This window comes from Rattus norvegicus, chromosome 1, assembly GCF_021556685.1.
Source record: "Rattus norvegicus strain SHRSP/BbbUtx chromosome 1, alternate assembly SHRSP_T2T, whole genome shotgun sequence".
NCBI classification, from domain to species: domain Eukaryota; kingdom Metazoa; phylum Chordata; class Mammalia; order Rodentia; family Muridae; genus Rattus; species Rattus norvegicus.
In genome coordinates, this window is record NC_141534.1 from 78094012 (window position 1) to 78119980 (window position 25969).

Here is a 25969-nt window from a genome sequence, read left to right on the forward strand (position 1 = left end):
GTGTGCGTGTGAGACCTCTGCCGAAAATCAGGGCAAATGTAAAGATAATAAACTGAGAGCTCTACAGAGGACCCCTGAGCTCTACACATAGATCATCTCTCCTTATCCACCAACTTCCTTTCGTTTATTGGTGAGGGCATGTTCTGTCCATGTGCACAAGCATGGGGACTGAGTTTGCTCCCCGGCACCCTGGGACAAGCTGGGTACCCTGAAGTGCATCTTAGCACTGGGGGCTGGACACAGGAGGATCACTGTGTTTGTTCCCTTTACCAGCCGATCAAGCCACCTTGGGGAGTCTCGTGTTCAGTCCAGAGACCTATCCTCTCAGAAACTGAGATGGAGAGCAACAGAAGGAGCCACCTGATGAGGTCCCCTGGCATCCACCCGTCACTCACCTCCGACCAAGGTTCAACCCAATCCACACACCAACTCACTCAAGCAAGAAGCGTGATGCTAAATTAATCAGTTTTAATTATCATCACGTGATAAAAGAGAAAACAAGCAAACCACATGCAGTAACAAACAGAGCCTAGAGAGCTCCTTGAAGAAACACATAGAAGAGACAGACAGGGCTCAGGAAGCCATCTGAGCACAGGGAGGTAGCATCCTTTGAGAGTGTTTCCTGACCCAGGGGTGCTTCAGGACCTGGGCCAGGCTCAGCCGCTCTGACGGATGGTGCCTAAGAAGCTTGGAGATCAAGTCCTGGGCCCCTGCAGGCATTGATGAAGGGAACCTAAAATCCACCTAATGAGCCGGGGAAGAAAAATAGAATCTAGTTATTCTCTTTGGTTAATCATTGCCCTGTTCTCTAAGTCACTTCAAGGTAGGTACCCTTTTGGCTATTAGCAGATAATCTTTTGTATACACTCCAGTCCCCAAAGGCCTACCCAGGAGCCATCACTGCCTGGCTTCCTGGTCCTGTGTGTGTGTGTGTGTGTGTGTGTGTGTGTGTGTGTGTGTGTGTGTGTGTGTGTGTTGTGTATATGTCTGTGTATGTCTGTGTGTATGCGTGTATGTGTGTGTGTGTATGTCTGTGTATGTCTGTGTGAGTGAATGTGTGTATGTGTGTGTGAGTGAATGTGTGTGTGAGTGTGTGAATGTGTGAGTGTGTGTGTGTGTGATTGTACCTGGCAGATGCGTCTGCATGTCTCACTGGAGGTGCTGCTCTCGAAGGGCGGCTTTCCCACCAGCAGCTCATAGCAGAGCACCCCAATGCACCACAGATCCACCGTCTCGTTGTAGGATTTCCCCTCTATCATTTCGGGGGGTAAGTAGTCCAGAGTCCCACACATTGTCTTTCTCCTAGAGCAGGACAGAGAAGGGACGGAGCGCTGTGCATAGGCTGAGGAGGAGGGAAATTCTTCCAGCTTCCAAGGACATGGGAGACTCAGGGACATCCTGAAGGGTGACCTCCTGTGCACGCACGGGGCCGGGAGGACTGTTCACAAACTTCAACTGTAATACGGGTCAGGATTCAGAGGAGCTACAGAATGTGAGTCAGGGGTAAAGCACCTGCAGGGGAATTCCTGAGGCCCTGAGTTCTATTCCCAGAACCCGCATAAAGCCGGATGCATGTCTATGGTCCTAGAACTCCTATAGTGAGGTGGGAGGCAGAGGAGACTCACAGAAAGCCTTTAGACCAGCTAGCCAACTATGAAGAAGCTGGTCGTGTGGCTGGTCCTTCAAGGGAAAGGGATGCCTCAGCTTGGGCCCACAGAGGAACCCCATTCCCCTACACCTGACTGTACATTCACCAAACATTATTTCTTCTCTCCTTAACTTTTTATAAAACACAACAGCTGCTCTTCTAAAGGACCCTGGATGGATCTCACAGCATCCATGTTGTGGAGGTTCTGATGCCCTCTTCTGGCTTCCGAGAGCACGAGGTAAACAACTCCTATATGCAGGCAAAGCACTCGTACACATAAGATAAAAATTAAAAAGCTAAACTAACTTAGAGGAAGTAAATACTGTAAGGGAAGATACGCTAACCCCGTGTTTCAAAATTACTCTGCCAGGTGTACCACTTCATCACAGGATTGCTGGAAGTGTGGAGCCAGCCGGTCTGCGGAGTCAGCGAGTGAGGAAGATTTAATACATACACAACGATGGTGTGTGTCTCAAGAGGAACCAAGCAAATGTAACTCACCAACATGGAGAAATCTGTTCCTGGAATGCTGGCTAATTTTACGTGGAATCTCACTGGCAAAGGCAAACACTGATCGGGACTGGGAAGGCAAAGCAAAGCTCTGTTTGCAGTGTGCGTGTGCGTGTGCGTGTGCGTGTGTGTGTGTGTATGTGTCTACAGACACACATTAACAAAGACAGAGGAAGACACTCAGTGTCTTTATTGCTCTCCACTTTATTCCTTTAAGGCAAGGTCCCACTGAACCTAACCCAGTCATTTCTGCCACTCTGGCTGGCCGGCTTCTAGGATCTGCCTGTCTCCAGCCCTCAAGGCAGGGGCTAAAGGGATCTATAGCTGTGGCCAGGTTTTTGCAGGTTCTTTCCATCTAAAGTCAGGTTTCCCTGCTCACGAAGGAACCGCTCTTATCGACTGAGCTCATCACCCTGCCCACCCAATTCTTCCAATCTGCAAGTGCATTTTAAAAATGTGTGTTTGGAAAAGGTGTTTGTTAAGGTCTTCCGTGTGAGATGAATTCACTTGGGAAATGCCTCACGAGTGTGAGGGTCCCATCCCATCCCACCCAACCTACCTGAGAGAGGGGGTATGCACAGACCACCCGAAGTCTGCGATCTTCACCTCGCCCTTGAGGCCCAGCAGGAGATTCTCTGGCTTGAGGTCCCTATGAATCACCTTGTTCCTATGGCAGTAGATCAGAGCATCTGACAACTCCTCTATTATCTGTGTGAACAAAAGCAATCTGGTGGGGGAAGACCTCCACAGCTTCCCTGTGAGGTAGAACAAGCATTATGGGTTTTATGATGCCATGGAATCTCATTTTGTACTGCAATTCTATTATCTCTTTGTGTGTATACACATGCATATGTGGAGCATAGAGGACAGTCTTTAGTGTGGCACCTTATTGTCCACCCACCTCGTTTTTCTTGTTTGGAGGTAGGGTTTCTCTGTGTAGCTCTGATATCCTGGAACTCACGCTATACTCCAGGCAGGCCTTGCACTTATAGAGACCCTCACGAGTGCTGGGAGTAAGGGCCTGAGTCTTTGTTCTTTTTAGGGGTCTCACTGTCTAGCCCAGGTCAGCCTTGAACTCATGAGATCTGCCTACCTCTGCCTCCACCAGTGCAGGATTAAATGCATGCACCTCCATGTACTCCTGGCTCCCCAAATCTTTGAATAGCACCATGGTTACAATTTGGAATAGACAAGAGGCAAGAAGATCTCTGAATTTGAGGCCGGCCTGGTCTACATATATTGTTCCAGGTCAGACAAGAAGTGAGACACTGTCTCAAAAAAAAAACAAAAAAACAAAACAAAACAAAAAAAAAAAAACCCTAATCTATCAATACTAGTACTAATATTCTGGTGCTACACTGGGGATCAACCCAAGGCTATAAAGCCATAAACACACTAGACAAAAACTAGACAAACTAGATCAACAAGTTACATCTAAGCATCCTAAAAAAACAAAAAATGAAACCAAACCCTCATGGAAACAAAGAGTCCAAAGCTGGGTGGTGGCAGGTCTGTCATCCTAGGACTTAGAAGATGGCAATTTCAAGGCCAACCTGGGCCATACATGAGTTCCAAGTAATTCTGAGCTATTTATCCTCACCCTGAGCCAGGCATGGTGGCAATGTCTACCATCCTAGCACTTATGAGAGAGACTCAGGGAGGATCTCACACATTTCAGGTCATCTTGGAGATGCTAGGGAAGTCTGGGCTAGCCTGGGATATCTAGCAAGATTTTCCCCCAACTCAAAACGAGAGAGAGAGAGAGAGAGAGATATGAAGGTCAGCAAGATGTCTCAGTGGGTAAGAGAGCTTGCTGTGCAAGCCTGGTGACCTGGTTTCATCCCTGTAAGCCACATAAAGGGGAAAAGGGAAAACAGACTCCCCCCAAATTGTCTCACGATTTCTATGTGTGCACACTACGGCCCGTATGCTCCCCGGTCCCACACCACACACTATTACACAAAACAGTAAATAAAGAAAAGTTGAGAAGGGGATATTGGCAGCTATAACCAGTAACTGTCATCATTGCATGCTGAATCCTTGGTCCCAGAACTCCCCTCACCGTGGCTGTACGCTGCTGGTTCAATTTCTGGTTTCTCTGAAGCTCCTTATAGAGCTCACCTCTTGGAGCATATTCCAGAATTAAGTACACCCGACTGTCATCGTAGAAGTAGTTGTACAAGCGAAGGATATTCGGGTGTCTGAAGGAGAAAGAAGGAAGGGTCAAGGCAGGCAAGATAGCACAGCAAGCAGAGACATTTATTGCCAAGTGTGCCAACCTGAGTTCCACTACCAGAATCTGTATGTTGAAGAGAGCTAATTCCTGCAAGTTGTCCTCTACGTGTGTGCTGTGACTCACATGTAGCCCATGTGCTACCATGGCCCATAACTTAAAATAACAATAAAAAAAAAATGCTGAGCAGTGCAGGACTTTAATCTCAGCACTCCAAAGGCAGATGCAGGCAAATCTGGAAGAGATTTCAAGAGCAGCCTACCAGATCTGCAAAGCAAATTCCAGGACAGCCAGGGCTATACAGAGAAACCCTGTCTCCAAATAACCAAAACTAAAATAAACAAACAAAAAACCAAATAAGTAGGTAAAAAAAAAATAAAATGGATTACTTTTGAAGCAGGGTTTCACTGTGTAACCCTGGTTAGCCTGGAACTCGCTAGGTACCATCAGATGGGCCTTAAACCCACTGATCTACATGCCTCTGCCTTCCAGGTGCTCAGGGCAAAGGGATGATTAATATAAAAATGTATATCACCTGAGGAGCAACACTGGAGGTTGACCTCTGACCGGCACATGTGTACCCACTTGAAACTGGTTGTGTCCAACACCAGGAAAAAACTGTTCTATGGTCTAACTGGAATGAGCCACAGAGAAAAGCTTCAAGGTGAAAACAAAATGCTTATTTGGGAGTTGTGGAGGAGACTGAGTCCAGAGGTCAGGGCAGCAAGAGGGAGGCAGGGGCTGGAATATGCCAGCTCTGAGTTCCACATAGACCACGCTTACTGTAAGTGCGACTGGATCTCCACTTCCCTGCGAAGTTGGTGTTCCAATCCCTCCTTCCCTATCTCAGACTTGAAGAGGACCTTCAGGGCCACGATGAAATGATTTTCCTTGAGCCGAGCCAGGTACACACGCCCAAATTTCCCCCTGCCCAGAGGACGCCCGATTTCAAAGTCATTGATGGTGAAATGCTTCCTGAACAGAAGGAAGAGATGACCTCATCTCAGAGACTAGAGAGTTAGGGGTTCCCCGACCACTCCCTTTCCTCATTCACTGAGCACACAACCCCAGCAGTGGTATTCCACAGGAAAAATGGAATTTTGGATCCTTTAGAACACTCCTCTTGCCCGGCTTGCTCTTCACCAGAGTCCCATTTTCTTTCTCCTTCTAGGAACCTTAGCAAAGCACTCACTTGGTTGAGGTGCTGGGCTCCATCTGGCCAGTGGCTAAGGAAAGAGAGGAAAGATGGGGATGGTGAAGTTCAATCGCAATCCCAGTGTATGGGAGATATACGCAGGAGGCAGGAGTTCAAAGCCACCCTCCACTCCATAGCAACTTTAAGGCCAACTTAGACTACAGGAGACTCACCCCATCAGAGGAGCGTGAGAGGGGTAAGGGTAGAAGAGGAGGGGAAAGGAAGTCAAGGAAGTTGTAGGGGAGGATATGGAAGGGAAAGGAAAAGGGGAGGAGAAAAACAGAACTTGGGGGGGGGCAGACAGAAACAGAGACAGAGAGAGAGGGAGGGAATAAGGGAGGTTGGAAGGAGGGGAGGGAAATGGAAGATGGGGCGCAGAAAGAGAAGGCTGAAGCCTTCACTTCCCATGCTTCCCCCTCCCCCAGCGCCCGGCTGTGTTCCTGTAGCCTCTAACTGTCCCCATCCTATTGCCTCATCCTCCTGTTCGCAGGATATCACACATGGGCCACCACCACATTGGGGTCGGTCCTGGTTTCCATACCTCTTACTTGTGAGTGAACCCAGCCGGACGCAGTGACTCTCTTCCCTGACCTCTAAAGAGGTGAGGACAAGCTAAAATCCTACTAGCCGCTTAGTCCCTGGAAAGAGTAAACGGGTAACGCTCTGACTGCGGCTTCCCCAACCGCTCAGAATGTCTCACCCACCCTAGGACACCCGAGACCCACGCACCGGTAATCCACTAGCACAGCAGCACTCGAGCGGTTTGCAGAGTCCGCTTTGGCAGAGACTAGTAGATCCCAACTGAAAACCGTAGGCTATCTTTCTGAAGTCGGGCGTGCCCAATAGGCGTGCCTGAGAAGCAAGAGCTTCTCCCAGGCCGCTCACCCTATAGGATGGTGCAGGCGGGACCAGAAGGAGGACACTGGAAGCCTAAAACCTCCAGCAAGGTACTTGCTGGAGTACTTATTTGCTGAGATCAGCAGAAAGGGCGCTAGGTGTTTGTGCAGGTACAAGGCACCTTCGATCAACCTCGAGGACCCTGTTGTAACAACCACTAAATATGCTCTGGCCACTTAGTAAAGATCTAAACAGCCAATAGCTGGGCAGGAAAGATAAAGTGAGACTTTCCATCCCGGTGAGGGGGTCAAAGGTAAAGGCAGAGATCAAGAAAGGCGGCTACCCTTTCCAGGGACTAAGCGGCTAAGGGCGCCTTCTTGAGATGATACATGGAGCAGGAGCAGCCAGGGCAAGACTGAGACGGCTGGTAACCGGCAGGTAGCTGGGAAATAGGCCAGGCATCATAGTTGGGTCAGAACGAGTATCTATCTGTCCAGCTATAATTTCTTGGAGCTTATTAATAAATATAATCTCCATGTCATTATATGGGAGTGGACACAACTAAGACAATAGCTTACACTTTTACATTACACAATCCTCCTGCCTCAGCCTCTTGTAGGAGTACCCTGCTACACTTGATGCCTTTTTTCCTCTTTTCTCTGGAGACAGGCTCTCACTAAGTAGCTGCAGCTGAACTCACAGATGCACCCGTTTCCGTTTCCTGAGTGTTGGTAAAGGCTTGTACCACCATGCCCACACTTACAAGTGTGTGGATGTCTTGCCCGCATGTTTGTATGTGCACTCCCTGCACACCTAGAGCTCAGAGGTCAGTTGCAAGTGGAGTTATGCATGGCTGTTAGTCACTATGTAGATGCTGGCAACCAGACCCAGTACTCTGCGAGAGCAACCGCTGCTCTTAACACTGCTCTACCAGCTACATGGTTACATAGACAAATTGTCTTGTTCAGAAAGGAGGGAAAACGGAAAAATATTTGTTGCAGAGCCACATAGCTACACCTGGCAGAGCCATTATTCTCTGCTTTATTTGGCTTAATTTTAATCATAATTTTTTTTTATTTTAAAATTGTATCTCTGTGTGTGCATACAGAAAAATGCCTCTGGCAGTTTGTGGTCAGAAGAGGGTACAGGATCCCCTGAAGCTGGAATTGCAGGCAACTGTCAACTGCTCGACATGGGTGCTGGTAACTGAATTCAGCTCTTCGAGGAGAAATATCTGAATCAGCTGAAAACACAGGCTTTATGATTTTCACTCCACAAAGATGGGCAAAAATTTCAGCTGTGTATTATGGAGAAAGTTGTATATTTACGTGATTAAAGGGTTGGAGAAATGGCTCAGCAGTTAAGAGAGCTGAGAGAGAGAGGGGGGAGGAGAGAGAGACACAGAGAGAGAGAGAGAGAGCTGAGGTGGGGAGGAGAGAGTGGGGAGAGGAGAGAGAGGAAGAGAGAGCGCTGAGGGGGGAGGGGAGAGAGAGACACAGAGAGCTGAGGTGGGGGGAGAGGAGAGAGAGAGAGAGGGAGAATGCTGAGGGGGGAGGGGGGAGAGGTACATCTTGGTAAAGGAAAACAGCAAGAGGCTGTTGGAATTTGCGAGAGTACAGACAAGCTTAGGAAACACATGGATCCTTACTGTCTTACATATGAAGTGTCTCCATGGCTGAAGTGCCCCCATTTATCATAAAGCTGCCAGTTTCAGGAAGGATATCTTAGGACACAAATATGTGCATACAGGTTTAAAGGCTTGCTCTCAGCTAACACTGAATACACAAGGCGCAGGAAAGGGCCAAAGCCTTGACAGCTGCTAAAACACCCACCTTACGCCAAATAAGCTGAGGAGTGGCTGTCACGGCAGGGAGCCGAGAGACCAGTGCTTTTATTCCCGTCTGCATCTGCTCCTTGGTAAATGACCCCTGAGATAACACAGCGATGTAAACTAGGAGGGAGATGTGGCTGAAGCCTTTCCTGTGTGAATGCAAAACAGGATCCCACCTCCCCAGCCCTGGAGCTCTTTCCTGGGTGAATTTCCAGAGGGGAAATAAGACTGGGTCTGCTGCTGCTCTTTAGATGACAGAGTATTCTGTGACCGGAGGGTTTTTGTTTGTTTTATAGTCAAGACACTTGTGGGGCTTCTCTTTGGTATAGATGATCAGATCCTGAGAAAGATGTTTCTTGTGACAAAAGATTTCCCTCACTGGTTACAGTCAAGCAATCTTTCCCCAGGAGTTCTCAGAGGGTAACTGAGGTATGTGTGGTTGAGAATGGTCTTTCCTTCTCTGCCACACTGAGAGGGGTGCTGTCACTGTGCATCCTTTGATGGTGACTGAGGGATGAGCTGCAGCTGAAGGCCTTCCCACATTCCACACACTCATAGGGTTTCTCCCCAGTGTAGATGCTGAAGTGTCAGATGAGGTCAGCTCTGTTGCTGAAGGCTTTCCCGCACTCTTTGCACTCAAAGGGTTTCTTTCCGGTGTGGGCCCTTTTGTGCAAGATGAACATAGAACCGTGGGTGAAGGCTTTGCCACATTCACTGCACACAAAGGGCTTCTCCCCAGTGTGGATCACATAGTGGTGGATCAGGGCTGCACTCTCAAGGAAGGCCTCCCCACACTCACTGCACTCATAGGGCTCCTTTCCTGTGTGAGTCTGTTGGTGCCACAGGAGGAATGACGTGTGTTTAAAGACCTGTCTGTACTCAAAGCACTTGCATGGGTTTCTCAAAAGATTTCTCACCAGTATGTCTCCTGCTATGCAGGACAAAATTGGAGTGGTGGGTGAAGGATTTCCCACATGGGCTGCACTGGTAAGGCCTCTCGCCACTGTGGATCCGCTGGTGCTGGGTGAGGTACGACTTGCAGTTGAAGGCCTTCCCACATTCCAGGCCCTTGAAGGGCCTCTCTCCTGTGTGGATCATCTGGTGCTGGAGGAGATGAGTGCTTTTTATGGAGGTCTCCCCACACTCTGTACACACATAGGGCTTCACTCCAGAGTGGATCTTTTCATGGCCAGCCAGGAGATGTTTCTTATTAAATACTTTACATATTCAGTGCATTTGAAGATGGTTTCCTCTTCCTCCTCTACAGGTGTTGGATACACTTCCTCAGCAATCTCTACACAATCTTGTATAGGACTTGTTTTCCCAGGGAGCTTCTCCTGTCCGGCCTCTGCCTCTTGTTGGAAGAGTCTTTTCTGAACTTCTGAGGGACTGTCATGGCCTTTATTTTGCACCCACTGCAAGACTCCTGGGGTTCTTGGTGTGAACTCTCCCCAGAATGAGGTTCCCTCAGACAGTTTTGATTTATAAGTGTTGGGTCCTATGGCCTTCGTTTTTCCACTGCCACCTAAAATAAATTCAACATATAACATAGGGCTGTTAGTGAGGACGACATAGAAAAACAAAACTATTATGCTACTGAAAACATACTCAAGAAGCTAAACTAGTGCCTCCATATTCCCAAAGCCTAGGTTAGCCATTTCCCCCTGGTTGCTGGAGCCCAAGTACTGTGAAAAGGAGATGCTGAGCAAGAGACTGGGCCAGAGCTGGATTTCAATGAGTTGTTTTAACAATTTCAGGTGGACTGTGGCTGAGGAGGGTGAGACAGACACCTTAGAGTAAAATTCCCCTAGGTGATGCACCTAACACCACCCCCATGGAGGACATAGAATATCTGCTGTGACAGAAAGTGACATCCCATAAGGACACAACATCAACCAATCAGACCCACCCCCTCAGAGCTCCCAGGGACTAGACCACCATCCCAGGAGTCCAAAGGGATGGATCTATGGCTCCAGCGACATATACAGCAGAGGATGGTCTTGTCGGGCATCGATGGGAGAGAGAGGTTCATGGCCCCAGTGTAGGGGAAGGTCAGGGCAGGGAGGTGAGAGGTGGTGGGTGGGTGGGTGAGGTAGCACCCGCACAGAAGCAGCAGGGGGTGGGATAAAGGATTTCTGGAGGGGAACCTGGGAAAGGGAATAACATTTAAAAGGTAAATTAAAAAAATTTTAGGGGCTGGAGAGATGGCTCAGTGGTTAAGAGCACTGACTGCTCTTCCAGAGGTCCTGAGTTCAATTCTCAGCAACCACATGGTGGCTCACAGCCATCTGTAATGGGATCTGATGCCCTCTTCTCGTGTGTGTCTGAAGACAACAACAGTGTACTCATATAAAATAAATAAATACATCTTTAAAATATTTTAAAAGAAAAAAAAAGCAGGCACAGTATTTATTTAAGTTACTTTTCTTCCTTCTCCCCTTTTCTTTTTGCCCCCCCCCCACTTCTGCCATGTATCTGGAGGATGTGTTATGAGGTTACAAAGAGCTGGACTGTCAGGCTGCTTTTTTCCAGATGCTTCCCTGCCTCCGCTCCCTGCCTCTCCCCTTCCCTTCCTTCATTCTTCTTGAGCATTTTGGAAGCTTGAAACCAAAGTTGTGGGGGAGGGGTCAGGGAGCCTCAACTGTTGTTCAACATCATAGGGAATAAACTTCAAGTACCAGAGGTGTCCAGCATTCCTTTCAAAACTCATTATGAGTTCCTAGCATTAAAACTGGGAAGGATATATTATTTTCTCAAATAGGTAATTGATTTCTGGCTCACAAGTAAATTACATAGAGGAGATGATTAAGGGAACAGCAAGACATCACCAAAAAAAAAAAATTATACGGTTAAGAAGGAATCACCATAGACGCCTTTAATCTCAGCGCTTGGGAGGAAGAGACAGGTGGATCTCTAGATCTGTGGGAGTTTTGAAGCCAGCCTAGTCTACAGAGTGAGTTCCAGGGCAGGTAGAGCTACATAACACAGAAACCCTCTTTCAGGGTGGAGGATGAAAGGTTTGGCTTGGACAGGATTCAGAGTAAAGGTACTGCTGGCTGTTCAATGCAGATGATAATATTATCTTTGGTAGGAAAGAGAAAACCAACTTCATAGTTCTCTGGGCTTTGCACATGTGCCACCTACCCCTAAAAATAAATTAAGAATAATTTTGTTTAAACATTAAGCCTAAACGCCAGCCAACATGTGGATGATGCCTGTCTGGTTTTAACAGTCCCAAGGCAGATTACAGTGACACTGAGATCTTACACAGCAGTTTATTCATGAAGACACAGGATTCCTTTTAGTGTCTGAAGGACTCTTGTGAACAAGAAGGTTGGAGAGGGTAACAGGTAGAAGAGAATTGTGGATGGAAATTGGGAGAATGAGAAAGGCTACCTTTCCCTGCAATGTCTGGAAGGAAATGAGAAGAATACTTACTAGGTATGACAAATGTGGGACAAAGGCCACACACACCTCACTTCCGCATGGGCTGCCCAGGTGCAGCACAACTCTCGAGGGACTTAGTGAGCAAAGAGCAACTGAGCGCTAGATGCATCGTCCTCGGGCTCAGACACGGATGCTAGCACATCAACGCATCAGGTGATTGTGTCCTCCAGTGGAAGCCAACGGTTAATGACTGCCATCAGTTTCCTGGCACAGACTGGGTGCAGGCCACTGACAGATGCTGAAAAAAGATGTGCTCTTTTCGGACACATAGCTCCGTGACATATCCCAGCCCTGTTGACCCCGGGAAGGCTGAATGTCTAGTTCTTTAACTAGAACTGGCGTTCCTGGATGTGGGTGTGCTCTCTCTTCCTCGCTGTCTTTGGACAGCCTGAAGAGAGCAGGACAGCCTTGCAGCAATAGGCAGATGTCAGAAGGCATGAGAGTCCCTGAACAGCAGTGTGACACAGAGCTCTCAGCTGTCCGTGCAGACACCGGAATAGTTGACACAAAGTTATATGCTGAGTCACTGAGCCTGGAGCTTGACGTGGCAGTTAGTGCTGAGTCACACTTATTGAGGTGCTGTGAATGGCAGCGTCCCCCACAGGCCTTTCAATGCGTCTCCAGCTGGTGGTACCGTTTAGGGAGCCTTAGGAGGTATGACAGTGCAGGAGGAAGCACATCACTGGGGACAGGCCTTGAGGATTAAAAGCCTTGCACCATTCCCAATGTGCTCTCTGCTTGAACCTGACTGACTATGGCTCAAGACGTGGGCTTCTCCAGCTGCCAATCCTGCTGCTTGTCATCTCACTTCCCCACCACGATGGACTCTTAACCCCTGGTGAACCACAAGCCAAACCCTGCATTCTAGAAGTTGCCTCGGTCATGGTGTTTTATCACGGGGATAGAAAAGTAAGGAACACACTTAAAACCACACCTGCTGGTTCAGCACATCACTAGAGCCACAGCACTGGTGGCAAGGAAGCCAGGTGGCAAGCCCACGCAGGGACAGGGGCTCCTGAGACAGTAGTTATGGACCTAACTCCTTCAGGAGCAGTGACAAACAGGTTGGAGCACAGAGAATCAGGAGAGCCACAGATCACAGGGTTCCACAGCTACTAATCAAGAAGCTATCCACTAAGCAGCATCCCGAGAGACTGTAGAGATGACTCAGTAGTTGAGACTCCTTGCTTCTCTTTCAAAGATCTGAGGTTCAGATCACCACTCATCATCAGGTGACTTGGTCCAGACCTGGAGCCTTACCTAAGCTGGTGCTTTCGGAGGGGGACTTGACCACTGTCCATGGTTCTTGCACTTGCTCCCGCTGGCACAACAGCTCCAGGTTGGGGACAGGATACCCTTCAGGGAGAAAGAAAAAGCATACTTGGGGATTTTGGCAAAACAAGATAAAGACCCTCAGTCTTACAGGATCTGGTCTGCACCTTGGAATGAAATTGCTCCAACCAACAAAAAACGTGAAACATAGTTTAGAAACCAAGTTTTCTGTGCCATACTAAACACTCCATTGGAAACTAACACTTGGCTGAACAACTTCCTTACCCATCAGAAAAATGCAAATCAAAACAACCCTGAGATTCCACCTCACACCAGTCAGAATGGCTAAGATCAAAAACTCAGGTGACAGCAGATACTGGGGAGGATGTGGTGAAGAGGAACACTCCTCCATTGTTGGTGGGATTTCAAGCTGGTACAACCATTCTGGAAATCATTCTGGAGGTTCCTCAGAAAATTGGACATAGTGCTACCTGAGGACCCAGCTTTACCTCTCCTGGGCATATACCCAAAGGATGCTTTAACATATAACAAGGACACATGCTCCGCTATGTTCATAGCAGCCTTATTTATAATAGCCAGGAGCTGGAAAGAACCCAGATGCCCTTCAACAGAGAAATGGATACAGAAAGTGTGGTACAGCTACACAATGGAATACTACTCAGCTATCAAAAATAATGACTTTATGAAATTCTTAGGCAAATGGATGGAACTAAAAAATATCGTCCTGAGTGAGCTAACCCAGTCACAGAAAAACACACATGGTATGCACTCACTAATAAGTAGAAATTAGCCCAAAAGCCCAGAATACCCAAGATACAATTCACAAACCACATGAAGCTCAAGAAGAAACACCAAAGATGCTTCAGACCTTCTTAGAAGAAGAAACAAAAATACTCACAGGAGGAAATATGGAGACAAAGTGTGGAGCAGAGACTGAAGGAAAGGCCACCCAGAGACTGCCCCACCTGGGGATCCAGCCCGTACACAAACAGACACCAAACCCAGACAATATTGTAGATGCCACGAAGTGCATGCTGACAAGAACCTGATATAGCTGTCTCCTGCGAGGCTCTGCCAGAGCCGGACAAGTACAGAGGCAAATGCTCACAGACAAGTAAACTGAGAACAGGGTTCCCAATGGAGGAGTTAGAGAAAGGACGGAAGGAGCTGAAGGGGTTTGCAACCCCAAAAGAAGAACGACAATATCAACCAAGTAGTACCCCCAGAGCTCCCAGGGACTAAATCATCATGCCAAGAGTATACAGAAATGGAACTATGGCTCCAGCTGCATATGTAGCAGAGAATGGCCTTGTTGGGCATCAATGGGAGGAGAGGCCCTTGGTCCTGTGAAAGCTTAATGCCCCAGTGTAGGGGAATGTCAGGGCAGGGAGGTGGGAGGGAGTAGGGGGGAAGGAGTGGGTGGGTGGATGGGTAAACGCCTTTATAGAAGCAGGGGCAGGGGAGTGGTGAGAGATGGGATAACGGATTTCCAGAGGGGAAACTGGGAAATGGGATAACATTTGAAATGTAAATAAAAAAAATCCAGTAAACGAAAACAAAAAACAAAACAATGTGTATTAGTCTGTGGTAACAAATGAGATAGAAAGCCAGTTGGTGGTGGCACACACCTTTAATCCCAGCACTCGCTAGGCAAAGGGAGGTGGATCTCTGAGAGTTTGAGGCCAACCTGGTCTATGAAGCAAGTTCTAGGATAGTCAAGGCTGTTACACAGAGAAGCCCTGTCTCAAAAACAAAAACAAAACCACAAAAGGCATAATATAATAAACATATGGTAAGATAACAGGCTTACTTAACTCGTTTTTGAAGGTTAACAGTCTACTTCAATAACTCCAGTGGTTTGCTCCCATGATGGAGGACAAGCGGGTACAGATAGGTGAGGCGGGTTGGCCATAGCAAGACAGGAATAATTATACTCTTTTATAACTGCCCACTCTCAGAGGATCTAGCTGGGGTGTCATAAGAAGAACAGCAGAGGGAAGAATATATTAATCACTAATGTGACGGTTGGCTTCATCAACTTTATTACCTCCAGTTATATGGGAAGAGAATCTCAATGAGGTACTATGTACACTGGGTTGGTCTATGGGCACGTTTGCTAGAGGACTGTCTTAATTATGTTAACTGATATGGGAAGACGCAGCTCAGTGTGGGGGCAATCGCTCCCTAGGCAGCAGTCCTGAAATGTAAGGAGCTGTGTACCCATTCCTAAGCCCCACCTCTCAGAAGTCCCCCCATCTCAACACCCTCACATGAGGGACAATCCTGCCCTCATAAAAGCCTGGGAGATACGCCAGTATGCAGCAGGATGCATCTTTACTGAGGTTGTTAGTGAGATGTAATGTAAAGTTTTGAGATGTGCATGGTGACATATGCCTGTAAGCACATGGAGGGATGAGGCAGAAAGAACACTGTGAGTATGAGGACTCCAGACTCCCAAGTACCACAAAATGGAAAAATCCTCAGACACCCAGAGGGGCCAACAACAGAGTGACTGCTGGGTGGTGCAGGAAGATAAATTTTCTTCAGAGAGCAAAGGTCACCCAAGGGCACACTCGGGGATTACACTGTAATACTTCACTAAGAACAAAAAAAAATGTTTACGTTAAAAAAATTGTCTGTGTGTCTACAGGGGTGGCGTGCCGTGGTTGCCGTGGTATATGCATGAATGCATTAGAAGACAACTTGTGGGGTTCAGTTCTTTCCTACCATGTAGGACCTGGGAATCAAACGCAGGTCATCAGGCTTGGTGGCAAGCACCTTTACCATGGAGCCACGTCACCGATCTGGATATTAATAGTGGGGAAAGACCTTGTGAGAGGAGGTGGGTTGTGCTGGGAAACAGTAGCTGCATGAAACACCACATTATGTTGAGAACACTCCTCAAACAAAGGGAAAAACCAAGCGTCTTCTTGATGGAGAACAGGGCAGGCAGCCTGCAGAGAGACTGTGGCGGTGTGCATCTTGGGCTGAAAGGGAACATGTGAAACGAGGCCAGAAGGGTCTTCTTATTTATTTATTTTTAAAGATGTATTGTATTATCTATGTGCGGGGGGGGGGGTTACTTTTCTTTTGCTGTCATAAAATACCATGGCTAAGGCGACCTAGAGAAGGCAGAGTTCACTTGGGTTTAAGTGGGATGGGAGTTCACAGTTGTAGGAAAGCCATGGTAGCAGGCAGGCATGGCAGTAGAAATAGGAAGCTGAAAAACCATCTCACCAATGACAAGCATGAAGCAGAGGGAACTGGAAGTAGGGTGAGGCTGTAACACTCAAAGCTCACCCCCACAGACGTGCTATTTCTTGCAAGACTGAGCCTCCCCATAACCTCTCCAAACAGTATCACCAACCAAAGACCAACTGTTCAAATGCCCGGGTCTGTGGGGACATTTCTCATTTAAACCACTGTGTGGGGTGTGTGTGTGTGTGTGTGTGTGTGTGTGTGTGTGTGTGTGTGTGTGTGTGTGAAAATATGCATACAACCCCAAAAGGACTACCTATGAGTGGGCAATCTGATTCCAGGTGGTCGTGGGATTTCCACTGCTATAAACAGACACCACGGACTAGATAACTCTTATAAAGGACAACATTTAAATGGGGCTGGCTTACAAATTCTGATGTCCATTGTCATCAAGGCAGGAAACATGGCAGTATCCAGGCAGGCATGGTGCTGGAGAAGGTAAGAGTTCTACATCTTCATCCAAAGGAAGCCCAGAGCAGACTGACTTCCAGGGAGTTAGGAGAAGGGTCTCAAAGCCCACATTCAAAATGACACACTTCCTCCAACAAGGCCACACCTCTTATTAGTGCCACTCCCTGGTCCAAGAATATTCAAACCACCACGCAGGTCATCCTGAACTGCAGAATGAGAGGCTTGCTTTTTAAAAGGGGAGTGAAGAGATGGTGAGATGGCTCAGTTTATAAAGTTGCTTGCCACCAAGCCTGACAACCTGATTTTATTCCTAGGACTCATATGGTGGAAGAAGAGAACCAAGTTATGGCAAGTTACCTTTGACCTCCACACACAACATGTGTGGACCTGTATACAATATTTAAAAATATATATATATATATATATTTTAAATATATATAGAAAGCCTTACCCAGAGAGACCAGAAGCCTAGAGATTTCCAGCATCACTTCCTGGCACAGAGATTTTTGGACATGGTCCAGCTGTCCCTACTCCTCTTGGGTGAAAGCCACAGCCACGTCTTCAAAGGTCAGAGACACCTTGCAAAGTCAAACGGGCATCAGTGTTAGCCTGGGGGTTCAATGAGAAGAGCCTTACTGAAAGAGGTTAAGAGAGGTACAAAGGCCCAAATTACATAGTGTGTCTTCAGATCCAGGTTTCATTCTGGGGTTCGGGGTTAGGGGGATGACACTTGGAGTACTTAGAGGTGTACAGTGGGCAGCCTGCTGTGCAAGTGTCACCAGAGCCCGGGAGCTCATGCCTATAATCACAGAACTTCACCAGTGAAGGCTGGAAGACTGCCGTCATTTCAAAGCCAAACTGAGCTATGATACTCTGTCTCTAAAACAAAAAAGAAACAGAGCAAGTGGGCTGGCAAGATGGCTAAGATCACTAATCCTCACCACCCAAGTTCAATACCTGGAACTCCCCCATATGGTGGAAGGAGAACTAATTCCTTCCAGTTGTCCTCTGACCCTTACCGTCAGGCATACCATACATGCATGAGTACACATGCCACATCAATGAATGAAGTAAAAATAATACATATACAATGAATGAATGAATGAATGAATGAATGAATGAGGGAAAAAGAAACTACCCCAAACAAAACCAGAAGGACAGACAACAACAAAAGCATGTGGCTGTGAGATGCAGACAGTAAGAATTCTTGGAAATCAGAAGGTGACAGCAATACAAGTAACAAGCTCTTCATGTTTTACAACAGTTCTCTAGGGCTGCCAAGATGGCTCAGTGGGTAAAGGCACTTGCCTGATGACCAGAATTCGGTCCCTGAAACCCACATGGTGAAAGGTGAGAAGCGACTCCTCTGAGGAGTCCTCTGAGTCCCCTGACCCATGCACATGCATGCACACTAAATGAATGCACAAACAAAACAAACATGATCGTTCTATCTGACAGTAGGGATTTTTAAGAGTGACATTCTCCAGTGCTCACTGTGAAGATTCTCTTAATTCCCCAGTCTCTGAGGTCACCATCATCAGGTCTTCACATAGCTGTACATAACTTGAGGCTAAAGAGCTTCGCCCACTCACCTGGAGTCACACATCTTATCACTGCTGGCAGGATTTGCACATGGGTGTGAAGTTGTGGTAGTAATCCTGACACCCCATTAACAGCAAGGGGAGTCTAGAGTAACACGCTTATTCCAGAAAGGGTTCCAGAGCTGGAGAGCCGGCTGAATGGCTAAGACAGTGGGTCTGGGTTTGGCTCACAGCACCCACATCACAATCTCCAGCTCCGGGCACACGGCAGTCTATTGTGGCCTTCGAGGGCACTCGTACTCCCGTGCACACGCCCTTATATCTTTTAAGAAAGATTATATTTTAGCCGGGCATGGTGACGCACACCTTTAGTCTCAGCACTTGGGAGGCAGATCTCTCTGAGTGTGAGGCCAGCTTGGTCTACAGATCAAGTTTCAGGACAGCTAGAACCATTGCACAGAGGAGAAACCCTGTCTCTAAAACAAACAAAAATTAAAAACAAAAACCCCAGCAACAAAAAAAAAAGAGATTTTTATTTCTATTTCTTAAAAACATTAGTGGGTTGGAAAGATGGCTCAGAGGTTAAGAGCACTGGTTGCTCTTCCAGAGGTCTTGAGTTCAATTCCTAGCAACCACATGGCGGCTCACAACCATCTGTAATGGGATCCGATGCACTCTTCTGGTGTGTCTGAAGACAGCGATAGTGTACTCATATACATACAATAAATAAATCTTTAAAAAGAAAATTAGTGATTTCCACTAGTAGCATTTCCACTCTTTTTTTATTGCCAAATTCACTTAATCACCTCTAAAAAAAAAATACCTTTCTGACATAGCTAGACAGTTTATAGTTGACTTCACAAGAAGTGTGTTTGAGTTTATTGGGCTGGCTCATGCCCGTAATCCCAGCATTAGGGATTTGAATTAAGGAAGTTAGACTTTGAAGCTAGCCTGGGCTACAGAGTAAAAACCGGTCTGAATACAAGAACAACAACAAAGTTACTAGACTCTATTTGAGACAAGGTCCTGACCAGCTTCAAAAGTTGCCCAGATCTCTCTTAGGCAGGCCTTCTAGAAATTGCACAATGTGACATTTACCTTTTTCCCTTCTGGATTCTGACAGCCCTTGTCTCTGATGCTAGAATACTTAAAAAACAGGGAACACAAATGGCCAAGGATAAATAACACCAGCTGTGGCCTCAGAATCAGGTCCCTTCACTGGCTATAGATGACTGGGGCTGAAAGTATCTGGAGAATGCTACATTAACTCATATGGGCCTCCTTAAATAGCCAATATTCCTTGTATTCCTCCCAGTACTTCTTTCTGCCTGGAATGCCTTTGCCTTCCCTGCCTTTCTCAATGCAACAGTGTTGCCCAGAGGCCTGGTCAGTCTGGGTAGATCCTTGCAAGCATAGTAGTAGTTACTAGTATGACTGGAGTCCTTGGAGGAAGCATCATTTACCCTTGTAACAACTTATCAGTGACAATGCAAAAAAAAAAAAAAAAAAAAAAAAAAAAAAAAAAAAAAAAACGCAACTCTCAGCTCAAAGCAGGACCATTCCCTGGCGCTCAGATTTAGGTTAACCCAAATGTCATGTTCCAAGTTTTAAGATACAGAACAAAGGATAAACATCAAGATACTTTTCAAATAGCACGCATGTAATGACCCTTGAATGAGAGACTTCTGTTGTACAAGTGAAAAACTTTGGGAAGATAGGCTTAAGACCATAGTTAGGAATTTAAAGTGTGACCCTTGTGTGACAGCATACTCAGCATAATGAAATATAACTTTTGTTATACTAACTACTCGTATCTACTTTCTTGCTAGCGACAACTCACGAATACATCGGGCAGGCAGGTTAGAGGCCAGTTAAGAAACCTCTGCTACAGGTCTCAGATGCTATCTGAAGATACTCTTTTAGCTTTCAGGTTAGTGGAAGCTAACGGTCAGCTACGTTGACATATCCAAAAATGTTTCATCTATAGTTCACAATGACGTTAGGTTAGACACTGTGATGGGCACGGAATAGTTAGTTATAGGGGGGCTAAAGATAGTCCAAGATAATTAGTAACCAGGTTCTTCATCTGCAACGTTCCAATCCCTCCACAGTCACTGGCATTCTAATCAACCTGCTGTCAGGTGCAGCATCTTTCCGGAAACTGTAGTACAAACTGAGCATCTTTAGGAAGCATCTAGGACCACTGACAAATTTGGTACACACACACACACACACACACACACACACACACACACACACACACACGAAAACGGTAGCGCCAGGACGTTGTCTCGGCTCCAGCATCTTTCCGGAAACTGTAGTACAAACTGAGCATCTTTAGGAAGCATCTAGGACCACTGACAAATTTGGTACACACACACACACACACACACACACACACACACACACATGAAAACGGCTAGGACCACTGACAAATTTGGTACACACACACACACACACACACACACACACACACACACACACACGAAAACGGTAGCGCCAGGACGTTGTCTTGGCTCCAGCATCTTTCCGGAAACTGTAGTACAAACTGAGCATCTTTAGGAAGCATCTAGGACCACTGACAAATTTGGTACACACACACACACACACACACACACACACACACACACACACACACACACACACACACACACACACACACACACACACACACACACACACACACACACACACACACACACACACACACACATGAAAACGGTAGCTCCAGGACGTTGTCTCGGCTCCCCAAACCTTTTGACAAGCAGGAATTTCAAAGCTCACAGCTCACAATCCACTCACCTGTGTGTGGTCCTTCCCGGCCACCATAGTCGAACTTTTTGGAGGCGGGGTGAAGTGAATGGAGTGCCTTGCAGATCTGAGCTCAACCGTCCGGCCTTGGCTAGATGACACAGAAACTGGCTGGACTCGAGACCGCGGGATCTTCCGTGGAGATGGCAAACCACTGCCCTTGGCTGCTGCAGGCTGAAGGACGAGGGCTTAGAGGTCGCGGCCCGCCGGAGGAATACTCCACACAGGTTTGCACGGACTTCCGGAGAGAATTTTTATCTTCCGGTCCTTTTCAAATCCCGCTACAAGCCTGGAAAATGACCCTTGGCTCCCTGCACTCAAGTCCCCTGGGAACCAAAGTGCTGAGCAATGGCGTGCGCGGCGAGTAACCAGGAAGTGAAACCCGTCCTGGTAGATTATTGGGCTTTCTCGCAGCATAGTCTGGGTAATGTGGTTTTCATGGGTTTTCTCGCTGTGTCCGATAAGACTTAAGAGTGTTTGCCCAGTGCAAAAGGCGCTAAAAGTTTCTTTCTAATGTGGGGACATCTAGAAGACGGAGTTTGTGGAGAAGGAGCCACGGATTGGAAAGACTTCCAATCTTCATCTAGTGAAATAAAACTTGAGAGGCAGAGGGATTTGCCCATCTTAGGGTTAGTGCAATGGTGTGGATCCTAGCACTCAGCTGATTTCATGATTTGTCCCTTTCAGATACTTTCTACAAAGATCGTCTTCTAAGCTGACGACAGAAAATGTAGCTTAATATTCTTCATGAGGAGGAAGTCTCATTTAACATATGTGTTACATCACCCTTACTGACCTAGGTCTTGTGTGGCACAGAACAGTCTGGACAGATGCATGGACTTCAGACCTGTGAAGGCTGCAAGGGTAGGGGGTTTAGGGGCCTCCGGGTCAGTCTGATACATTTCTAACCTAGAAAAGTAACTGTGTCATATAGGCAACTCAGCCTATGTCTGAACACTAGGAATGGGGCTAAGCCCGGGTATATATATATTTGGGAATTGTGAGACCTTATGAGGTTGTTTGTAATCCCAGCATTCAGGAGAGTGATGCAGGAGAATTGCTATAAACTCCATGTCTGCGTGTGCTACATTGTGAGTTTCAGGCCAGCCTGGGCTACAAAGCTCTCCCTCCCCAGTTTATCCCCTCACTAGCTCCCCTCTTCTTCCTGAAAACTCTATGTTCTCAACTTCCAGCCACGCATGATGGTACTTGCCTATAATTTCAGCACTTGTGAAGTAGAGATAGAAGGGTCAGGAGTTTGAGGTCATACTCAGCCCTATAGTAAGTATGAGGCCAGCCAGAGCTACATGAGACCTTGTCTCAAAAAGACCAAAATCAACAACAAAAAACTTCCCTGAAATAATTTTCTTTAGGTTCTGCACATGAATGTGATTATCCAGTTTTGGTGCCTGATCTAAGTCACTTAACATAATGGCCTTTAGTTCCTTCCATGTTGTTGCAATTGACAAGATTTAATTATCTTGTGTGGCTGACTAGTATTTCATTATACATGCATACCACATTTTCTTTATCCAGGAACAAATAGGCTGATTCAATTTCTTGGCCCTTCTGAACAGCGCTGTAACAAACCTACTAGTACAAATACTTCCTCACCATCTTGATTTTATTTCCTAAGGTATTTTTGTTGGTGGTTCTGTTTATTTTGTTTGTTGGGGTCAGTGTCTTCTTGCATAGCTCAGCTGGGCCTCAAACACATGGTCCTCCTTCCTCTCATCCTCAGTGTTTGGATACAGGAATGCACCATTCAGCCTAGTTCTGATCCGGTTTCCTCTGGATATATAACCAGAAGTGGGAATAATGCTGGGTTTTATTTCTATTCCATTTGAACAGAGCTTCAACACACACACACACACACACACACACACACACACACACACACACACTATAATATATATTATGTGTTATATATAATATATATTATATTATATATGTGTGTATGTATTTATTTATTTAAAGCCCTGCCTCCCCAGTGACACACTTCCTCTAACAAGGTCACACCCACACCACTAACACAAAACCTCCAAATAGTGCCATTCCCTATGACCAAGCATTCAAACACATACATCTATAGGGGCCGTATTTAAACCACCATAGAAACAGCTACAGTGCACTAGTTTGGGAAACCATGTACATCGGATGGCATGTTCCAAAGAAATTCTGATCTTTGTGGTTCTTTTCAGTTCCAAGCAAATCTTGCTCCCCAGGGTTATCTTGGCTTGAGAAGAACAGAAAATGAATGATTTTCAGGTGAGATTTTTATTTTATTTTTTATTTTTTTTTACAGGACCTTGAATTTAATGTCTAGCAAATAGCTTTTTACTGCCAAGTTATATCCCCAGCCCCACTGGTAAGTTTTATTAAAACTTGAAATCAGGTGGGGTTGGAGAGATGGCTTAGAGATTAAGAGCACTTGTTGCTCTTGCAGAGGACTTGGGTTCAATTCCCAGAACCCACATGGTGGCTCACAACCATCCGTAACTCCAGTTCCAGGGAGTTCAGTATCTGACTGTAACCTCTGCATACACCAGGCAAGCATGTGGGGCCCGGGCATATATTCAGCCAAAGCATTCACACACATAAAATGAAATAAATCTGAGAAACAAATACACAAAAGGAGCCCTTGGAAATCAGCTGGAGTGGCGATGTGCACTTGTATTTCCAGCACTTGATGGGTAGAGATGGGAGGGACAGGTAGTGAAGACTATGTTTGCCTATGTAGTAAGTTCAGTGCCATTATGGGCTACATGAGACACTGTGTAGGAAATAAATTTAATGGTAGTAGTTTTTTTTCTCGTCCTGTTCTAGCTCCCAAGTAATTGACACAGGGGCATACTAAATTTATCGACAACCTTTAAGCACAATGACAGGGCAGGTACTCATCTATTCTAACCCCGACTTTGCAGTCTCTACTTCCCAGCTACGGGCTCCACGTTAGTTGCCATTTAGTCTCACCCTGGTTTCACTGTGTAGCCCTGGCTGACCTGGAATTCTCTCTGTAGACAAGGCTGGCCTCGAACTCAGAGATCCATCTGCCTCCACCTGGGATTAAAGGCCTGCACCACAAGCCCAGCTTTATCGTCATTTAAGACAGGGTCTCACACTGTAGCTCAGACTGTACGAGAACTTAATATTTGTACTTATAGTAGCCCTCCCTCCTCAGCCTTCTGAGTACTGAGTTTATGGCATTAGCTACCACACCTGCCTTCAGTGACTCTCTCTCTCTCTCTCTCTCTCTCTCTCTCTCTCTCTCTCTCTCTCTCTCTCTGTGTGTGTGTGTGTGTGTGTGTGTGTGTGTGTTCAGTTTTAGCTCATTATTTCTATCATTAATTCATTCATTCACTCATTCATTCATTCTTGTCCCATATATTACATCCCAGCCACAGTTTACCCTCCTTCCTCTCATCCCATTCCCTCCCCTAAATCCACTCCTCCTGTTTCCCATCAGAAAAGGCAGGCCTCCTAGGGATATTAACCAAACATGGTATTAGAAGGTGCAACAAGACTAGACACCTCCCCTCATATCAAGGCTGGACGAGGCAACTCAGAGGAGGAAAGGGCTCCCAAGAGCAGGCAAAAGAGTCAGGGACAGCCCCATCCCCACTGTTAGGCATCCCATAAGAACACCAAGCTATAAAACCATAACATATATTCAGAGGGCCTGGGTCAGACTCATGTAGACTCCGTGGTTGTCAGTTCAGTCTCACTAGTCCCAGGTTGGTTGATTCTGTGGGTTTTCTTGTGGTGCAGTGGCATCTTTCTACAGACGGGGACTTTGCTGTTCCAAGGGAGAGTGACCTTGGAGGACATCACTGTGAGCTACCCTGTATAGGCATGTGATGTTGGAGAACTAGAGCCACTTGGCCTCTGTGAGTGACAGGGATGACTGCCTAAAGTCTGAAATACACAAGCACCTGCTCGAGGGTGAGCAGATTGGCTTCCAGGACGCTCTTCACTGTTGGGGTATCTTGCTTGAGCCGGATTAGGATGAAGCAGGAGAGAACTGTGGTGCTGGTTTTGCTGTCATTTTACTGTTTTCCCCCTGTTCTTGTGTGTGTGTGTGTGTGTGTGTGTGTGTGTGTGTGTGTGTGTGTGTGTGTTGGTCTGTGTGTCAGTCTGTCTGTTCATCTGTCAACCTGATGTGTATATCCGTGTGTGTGACTGTAGGCTTGTTCACATCATGGTACAACAGGTGGAGGTCAGAGGACAACCTTGGAAGTCACGCCTCATTTTACCCTTCCGCCTTACTTAAGACAGTGTCTCTTGTTCACTATCTAATACTGCAGACTAGCTGGTCCATGAGCCTTTGGCTGACATTACAGACATGTGTCTAGCATGTCTATTTTTACTTGAGTTCTGCAGATCCAGACTCAGGTCCTAACAGGTGCACAGCCATCTCCACAGCCCTTTTGCTATTGTTTTTTATTTAAAGATAATTTTTCTGAAATGTGTGTGTGTGTGTGCACACATGCATGCACACATGTGTGCGCACGTGCGCACACAGCATGTATATTCGGGTGCCTGTGAAAACTATAAGAGGGCCATCAGATCTCCTGGATCTGGGCTTATAGGCAATTGTAAGCCACTTGAAGTAAATGCTTGAAGGCAACCTGGGATCCTCTAGTTAGTATTATTAACTGCTGAGCCATCTCTCCAGTCTTGTTTTATTTTATTTTTAATTATGTTCATGCGCGTACAGAAAGAACATCTGTTTAGCCTCTGTCAAAATCTCTTGACTAGTACTAATGGTAGTTGTCCCTGCTAGCCCACCTGCTTGGTGGCACGTAGCTGATCAGCCACTCCCTCACCGAAGCTAGACCAAGTCCAATTCCCTAAGACCAGAATGGCTCCACTTAGTGATTTGTAACATATTCATTTCAAATCACAAGGGTGGAAAGTTTCTCACAAAAGATTTCTCTGTAATCCATTTCAGAAA

At 46.6% G+C, this 25969-nt stretch overlaps 1 protein-coding gene, 1 long non-coding RNA gene and 1 pseudogene across 7 annotated transcripts; 1 reads left to right on the forward strand and 2 right to left on the reverse strand.

The window, feature by feature from the left end:
• Positions 1-448: 448 nt before the first annotated feature.
• Positions 449-6569, reverse strand: Aurkc (aurora kinase C). Of its 4 annotated transcripts, none has more exons than NM_001308536.1 (7): positions 6128-6569; positions 5584-5617; positions 5175-5366; positions 4221-4359; positions 2718-2866; positions 1128-1302; positions 449-744 (listed from the first exon to the last, which is right to left on the reverse strand). In NM_001308536.1, exons 2-7 carry the CDS (start codon positions 5604-5606, stop codon positions 574-576), a joined length of 849 nt encoding a protein of 282 aa, NP_001295465.1. In that variant the 5' UTR covers positions 5607-5617; positions 6128-6569; the 3' UTR covers positions 449-573. The 4 variants fall into 4 exon arrangements, with proteins under 4 accessions (NP_001295465.1, XP_087507944.1, XP_087507945.1 ...); XM_087651818.1 differs by having other exon boundaries at positions 4280-4359; positions 5458-5617; positions 6128-6264; XM_087651819.1 differs by having other exon boundaries at positions 4280-4359; positions 6128-6257.
• On the forward strand, positions 6032-7776 carry LOC134482880 (uncharacterized). 2 transcript variants are annotated; one of them, XR_015649698.1, is made up of 2 exons: positions 6032-6187; positions 7532-7776. It is a non-coding gene; the product is annotated as an uncharacterized LOC134482880 (long non-coding RNA). The 2 variants fall into 2 exon arrangements; XR_015649697.1 differs by lacking the exon at positions 6032-6187 and adding an exon at positions 6323-6533.
• Positions 7474-21393, reverse strand: LOC103691033 (zinc finger protein 805-like; annotated as a pseudogene). The gene is made up of 3 exons (NR_183216.1): positions 21007-21393; positions 12962-13057; positions 7474-9779 (listed from the first exon to the last, which is right to left on the reverse strand). The product of NR_183216.1 is annotated as a zinc finger protein 805-like (transcript).
• Between the last annotated feature and the right edge of the window lie 4576 nt (positions 21394-25969).